Raw genomic sequence first — 6,601 nt, 5'->3', positions numbered from 1 at the left:
ATATATTTTTTATATAGTCCTGCATAACTATCATATTGAGAGCTCTTTATTGTTCATCCAGGAGCATACTGCAACTTCTCTTGCCTTCTGAATTAGGCTTTTTGTTTTTTCCTATATGGTACTTCTGGAGGTATTAAAATATTTCAAGTTTGTATAACTAGAAAATCTTACTTTTAGTTTTCAAAGGTATGTTTTCTAAGTATAAAATTCAAAGAGGACAGATCTTTTCTTTCAGTCTTTTAATTAGTCTAGTTTTTTACACACTTGGTCCTTTTTTTTCTTTCTAATGTGGAATAGGTGCTATTTAATTTTGTTAAATAAAATTAACAAATAAGATGCTGTTTAATTTTGTTCTTCCATAGCTAATATTTTTTTATGTATATGCTTTAATGATTTTTTTCTTTACAATAAGTTCTGGACAATTTCATTTTTGTGTATCCTGGTATGATTTTATTTAAATTTCTTGTGCAAAGGTTCATTTTTCTTGGAAATATGGCATTATAAGTTGAACTAAATTCAGAAATTTTAAATCTTTAAATATTTATTGCCTATTCCTGTCTACTTTGAGAATTCTAATTATATAAATGTTTCTTGGTTTTGACAGTGAACTATTATGACTGATCTGTAAATTCTTTCTTCATTTTTATTTTGGACAATTTTTATTGTTATATTCATTTATGTTTGTAAATAATTTCTTTTCAATTTGCAATTGATTAAAAAATTAAAATAAAAAATAATTTAAAAAAAACCCTCCACACACACACACAGAAGAAGATAAAATTCTACCAGTGAGGGGATATCCTGGCTTATTTTCTATCTTGTATGTATAGTTGTAGATATACCTTTTCTTTTTTCTTTTGAGACAGGGTCTCACTGTGTAGTTCATGCTGGAGTGGAACTCCCTATGTAGCACTACCTGGCATCAAACTTGTGGAGATCTTTCTGCCTCAGTCTCCCAAGTGCTGGGATTACAGGCATGCGCCACCATACCTGGCCACACTTTTTATTTTTACCACAACCAAGATGAAACCAAAATATCATTTCATATCATAATCATCACTTTGTTTTTATGTTCTGATTGTTTTATGTTATTAGATTGTCTTATATGATTTTTAATGACAAACCTAAAATTCATTATATGAATCTTGATTATTCTATTGCTCAGCATAATAGCTGTTTCAAATTTTGCTATTATAAAGGCTACGATGAGAAGCTCAATTAAACAAAAAGGACATAAATCTTTTTTTTTTTTTTTTAGTGTGTTTAGAACAGAGTATACAGGGTCTCACTACACAGACTGGACTCGTAGTTATCCTCTTGGCTACAGCCTCCCGAGTGCTGTGATGACAGGTATGCCACAGTGCTCAGTCTCCAACGCTGTCTCAGTGAGCCCTGGGGGTGGGGCTCGCACAGCAGGTCGGAGATCGAACCCAGACCCTGCATCTACCTAAGCAGGCACTTTAATCCCCTGAGCTATCTGACCAGCCCCATAAATCTTTACACACATGTCTATGCCTTTGTAGTGGGAATAAACTTCTCAAGGGGAATTACAAAGTCAAAAATAATAAAACCAAGCAAGACAGATAAATACTCTCTGACTCACTTTCTAGTTTGCTAAAAGGAAAAAAGTAAAAGGATAAAACACAATTTTCTTCCAACTGTCTTGCTAACAGAAAAGTTCTGCAGGTTGAAACAAGAGGAAACTTCCAAAAGGCTGCATGGAGCTGTATGTACCTAAAGATGGGCATAAGAGACATTTTGCTTTCTTGTAGAATTAATCTTAAAATGATACAATAAACTGGCTAAGTAGTACATGCCTGTAATCCCAGTTACTCAGGAAGCTGGGCAAGAGGACCACAAGTTTGGGCCCAGCCCAAGCAACTAGCAAGACTATATCTCAAAGTGAAAACTAAAATGAGCTGGGGATGTAGCTCAGCGGGAAGGCTGGGGGTTCTATCCCAGTACTAAATGCAAAACAAAACAAATTCCTAACAAAATATGCACACAATCCCATCTCAGAAGGGGACACCAGTGTATGTAGAGCAGCAGACTTACACGCTGCTGGGCTTGCTGTTTTAGTATTCTTACCCATGCAGCTTTCTATTCTGGAAGCACTGAAAAGCATACACCCCTTGGCTCGGGTGAGGGAGCTGCCCGGAGCCTGGTCTACAGTGCTGCCCACTGCTCGCCTGGCTCGCGTCCTGGGACAGCCTCACCTTTCCATTGGCACTGAGGTTGGCTGCGGGAATCTGAAGAGTCACTTGGTAATCAGTGAGCTTGCCCACTTCCTCAGCTAGGAAGTTTGCCTCCCGCACCAGGGTGTTGGCTTTCACTAGCTGCTCCCGCAGCTTCGCCAAGTTTTGCCGGAACAGTTCATCCCTGTGATATCGCAGAAAAGAAAATGAGCATAAGTGAAGGAAATGGCAACCCTGCTGCTGTGTGAGGAGTCTCATTAGAAGATGGGAGGAGGCTGCTTCGGGCAGCGTCTTGCAGCCTCGTCTGCTGGTCATCTCTGCCCCAGTCCTCCTGCCCTCACAGGCTTGTCATGCCGGCAACCATGGCTGGGGAGGAAAGCGCAGAGTGACTTCAATCCATGCCAGCGTGCAGGGCTGGAGACAGCCCAGTGGGACAGCCTGCGCTTAGCAGCCGGAGCGAAGCCCCTGGCTTCCATCCCCAGCACCGCAATCAAATTATAAACTGTTAAAAAATACCAGATGCTCACATGAGACTGCAAACGAAAAGATAAAAACATTCTTTAGGAAAAGAAATGATTTATAGCTTTTGGTACATCAGGGTTGGGGGCGTGCTGGCAGGTGAGAAACCCAAAGTGAGAAGCCAGTGACCGATATGATTCCTCAGGCAGTCAAGGTCCCATGGGGGTGCTTTGAGCAGTAGGAATGCTTTTTCTCCAACTCTACACAATACCACTCACTGAAAAAAAGTAACACCTGGACTTGATCAAAGTCTTATTACATGTCCCTTTAGCCCTTTGTCTTCTAATTCCACAGGAGTGTCGCAGTAATAGCTTTTCATTTACTTGTAGCATTATTTGACTGGGCTCTAAGTGCTGCTGGGGCTCACTTAAGCTGTCATTTCTCGCTCACCACTGAGTTCCTAGCCAAGTGCATGGCCCAAGAGGAAGTTATAAATTTCCACTGTGTGAAAGAAAAGAATATTTGTGGATTTGGTTTTGTTTCTAATGACTGCCCTGTGCATTGTTCCATGTACAGTGCCTCTTTTCTACCCTTGATTTAGCTCCATCCTTAATTCAGAGGCAAAAGGCGAGCTCAGAACATCGAGATCCCTGCTCTTCCTCACCACCTCAGAAACCCGGGGGGAAGCCTACTGTGCAAGACAACGGTTTTCCACAAAGATGTTACCACTTTGTCCCTCGTCCAGGCTTGGACCTTCAGTAAGCTCAGCCCTTCTCTTTTCCGAAGCCTTCTTACCTCCTCCTTTGAAACAGCTCTCAAGGGTCTATCTGTCTGTCTGCCTGTCTGTCTTTTTCTTCAGGCCCTTCTACAACAAGACATTCCTAAGCTCCTGCCCTCCTCAGGCCACTCCTTAGCTCAAAGGCTAGCAGGGGCTCCTCTGGTCCTAAGGGATAAAACTACAGACACCCAAGATGACACTACAAGTCTTTCATGCCCTAGCTCATATTAAATATCTCCATTTCTCCAGAAACCACATTTTAAACTAAACAAAACACTTCTGCAACCTCCCCAATACATCTTACTTTTCCCTATTGCTTTCTGTTTATGTCAACGTAGCAATAAATAAATAGCCCTCTTACCTTCTCTCTGCCTGTTCAAACTCACTTGAAATCCTGTCTCTTTCTTTTCCAAGAAAATCTCTTCAGGACACTCAACATCACTGGGGTCTCCCTCACCACAAAGCAATCATCCCACTGTGTGCTCTGCCCACCTGGCAATCACACGCTTGCTCATCACGGAGTAAGTGCAGATAGTCAATGCCAACAAGGCCTGCTAAGCACCGACCACAGGCAACACCTTTCTAGACATGAGAGAGGTTTCGGTGAACAAAACAGATTCTATATTTCCTGGAACATACAGAGGAGAAGAGAAGAGGCCAGGAAACAACTATAGAGTCATTGCACTTCCTATTAGTAAAGGAAACTTTAACTTACTACTGTGATTTAATTTTTCACATTACTCTTTGCTTCATCCATACTACATCCTAAGTGTAGAGAGAAGAAACTGCATCTGTAGTTTTCACTGATTCTCTCAGCTTTTGAAATACACTTGATTCTCTGCCTTTCAACATTTATGTAGGTGTGAGTCCCTCACTTCCCACCAACCTTTACTTGAATAAGAGTCTCAGCATTTTTCACAACCTTCACCACTACACACCTTAATTTATTTTTTTTTTTTGCAGAACCACAGAAACCTTAATATTAAACAGTGAAACTTGATTAAATCAATACTGCACAAAAACAAAAACAAAATAAATAAATAAATACTGCAGCCACTCTTACTGCTTTGAACATTCCCCAAACATCTCCTCTACTTATTTGCTTTATGAATTTAAGCCTCAAAGACAATCTAGAATTAAGAAGTGAAAAATTTAAGCATTTAGCTGAGAAATACTACACTTCAAATACCCCATTCTCCCCCCCACACCTCTGTTCAGCCTATCACATCCTTCTGTAAAGAGAAAGGGTATCAGTGTGTGTAGCTGCCCTAACCACTTTCAACAGCTCACAATGCGCTCTAGAGCAGCCTGCTTGCAGTGCTGTGGGAAAGGTAGCTCTTGGGGAGAAGCACCACCTGACCGCCTTGCCGGCTTCTCACACCGCACCGCAGTGAGACAGTGCAGCACGAGCACGGCGTGCCTCCACATTCTGCACCCACAGAAAGAAAGGCTGCCTCTGGCGCGATGGACCCAGCTCTTTTCATTCAGGACATTACTTCAAGAGGGTTTCAATGCACACGCGAGTTCCCCCTCCCACCTGGGAGGGGGAACCCGTCTCTTGGCTCCTCTTAACATCTGGTTGCTAGTGAGGGCCTGCAGTGAGTGTGGGCTTGAGCAGAAGTTTGAGAGCAGTGCCGCAAACCTCCTGGAGCTTTCAATAATCAACAGCTGCGGCAGCCACGCATACCAAAGGTCTGCCACGGCTGCACTAGTCAGGGTGCCCCAGTTTACAAGGCAAATGTTCTTGCTTGGCCTCAGTTTCCTGATATAGGAAATGGGAGTAGCAGGTATGCAGAGCAGTAATGTAAAGCCCTTGGTACCTAGAATGTGGTGAATAATCTAGCAATGTCAGGCACTACCTCTGTAACTACTGTTGATTACTATAACACAGAGATATTATTGAGACTAGAGATAGACCTGAATTCCAACCCTGATAAGGCAGCATATTTAAGTAGAGAGAGCATTTAGCCAGGTAGAAACAGTTCTATTGGGCATATTAAATAAAATTAGCACCATGGCAAGAACCAAGGAAAGTTAGTAGTAATTTATTGTCCTTACTAGTGGTTATTACCTTTTCCTTTATTATACCTCCTTTGAAAGTTCTGATGTAATTATAGTAAAGTCATAAATCTTGAAAAATCACACTTGGTAGATTTCTCAACCATGAAGTTATATTTAAATAGAATCAAAGGTAAAAGCAATAAAATAAGCTAAGCAAGTGCCTTTTTGTTTATGCATTTTTTGGATTTCCTCTCTCCACACCTAGTCTGAGCCTTCTACCAAGGGGTGGAAGACGGGCTCTCAGGCAGCTGTCTCCATAGGACAGTACTTCCGGAGGAAGAGGCCCACAGGCTGCACCAAGCTGGGCTGTGCCACCTCCTTTGTGTGCTTGCCCGTGGCCCATGACTGGACACCACCACCACTCCCCCCCTCCGCCCCCCACTCTCACCTCTCCTCGGCCCACTGGGTCACCTTCTGCTGTGCTGTCTGGCTGCTGTAGGCCAAGCGCTCGGGGCCACTGCTCTGTGGCTGCCTCTCGGGTGAGAGCTGCTGGCGGAGCTGTTCCAGCTCCCGCTCGTACATGAGCCGCTGCTCCTCCAGGGCGCTTCTCTTCTCTTCCAGGTACTGCTTCTCCAGGACCTGAACTACGTTTTGGACTGGGTCTGGTGGGCCAAGAAACAAAGCAAAGTGCCTTCAGTGGCGGAGTCAGCAGCCAGATGGGGACACTTCAGCTAGAACCCTCATGGCCCCAGCATCTCGCCTGCCTGGCACTTCCTGTGAGCTGCCTGAGGGGCTCAATGGCTTGAAATCCTCTCAGTTTCCTTTTCATTAACACCTTAGATAAATGGCCTATATGCAAACTTTCTCCATGTGCAGTGTTACTGTTTTCAATGTGATGGGCTCATCCTAGATGTAGGTCACTAAGTTAGTACCAGCAGATGACAGCGGAAAAGGGATGTGATCCTATCCACTGAAAAAAAAAACTTCATGAATCTAAAAAGACATACGATTTGACACAGTTGCCATTTGCTAAGCCCATTTATCATTGGTTTTGGTGTGTGACAAAGGGTAGCATTTTCACCACAAAGCTCGTTATTCTTGAGTTGCTCTGAGGTGGTAGGAGACTTAAAATTTATGTTTTTTATTTAATTAATTAATTTATTTTTTT

The 6,601-nt window shown here is 42.7% G+C and overlaps 1 protein-coding gene across 1 annotated transcript in view; it reads right to left on the bottom strand.

Annotated features, from left to right (window-relative positions):
- Kif13a (kinesin family member 13A) overlaps window positions 1–6,601 on the bottom strand; it is a 201,125-nt gene that overhangs the window by 48,651 nt on the left and 145,873 nt on the right. The window contains exons 18-19 of the mRNA XM_023712054.1: window positions 5,882–6,095; window positions 2,217–2,379 (exon numbers count right to left, since the gene is read on the bottom strand). Coding sequence (XP_023567822.1) covers window positions 2,217–2,379; window positions 5,882–6,095 — 377 coding nt within the window. The remainder of the gene's footprint in view (window positions 1–2,216; window positions 2,380–5,881; window positions 6,096–6,601) is intronic.

The sequence above is a fragment of the Octodon degus genome, unplaced genomic scaffold (genome assembly GCF_000260255.1).
Source record: "Octodon degus isolate 3935 unplaced genomic scaffold, OctDeg1.0 scaffold00023, whole genome shotgun sequence".
Taxonomy (NCBI): Eukaryota; Metazoa; Chordata; class Mammalia; order Rodentia; family Octodontidae; genus Octodon; species Octodon degus.
This window is presented reverse-complemented; position numbering and strand designations above follow the sequence as displayed.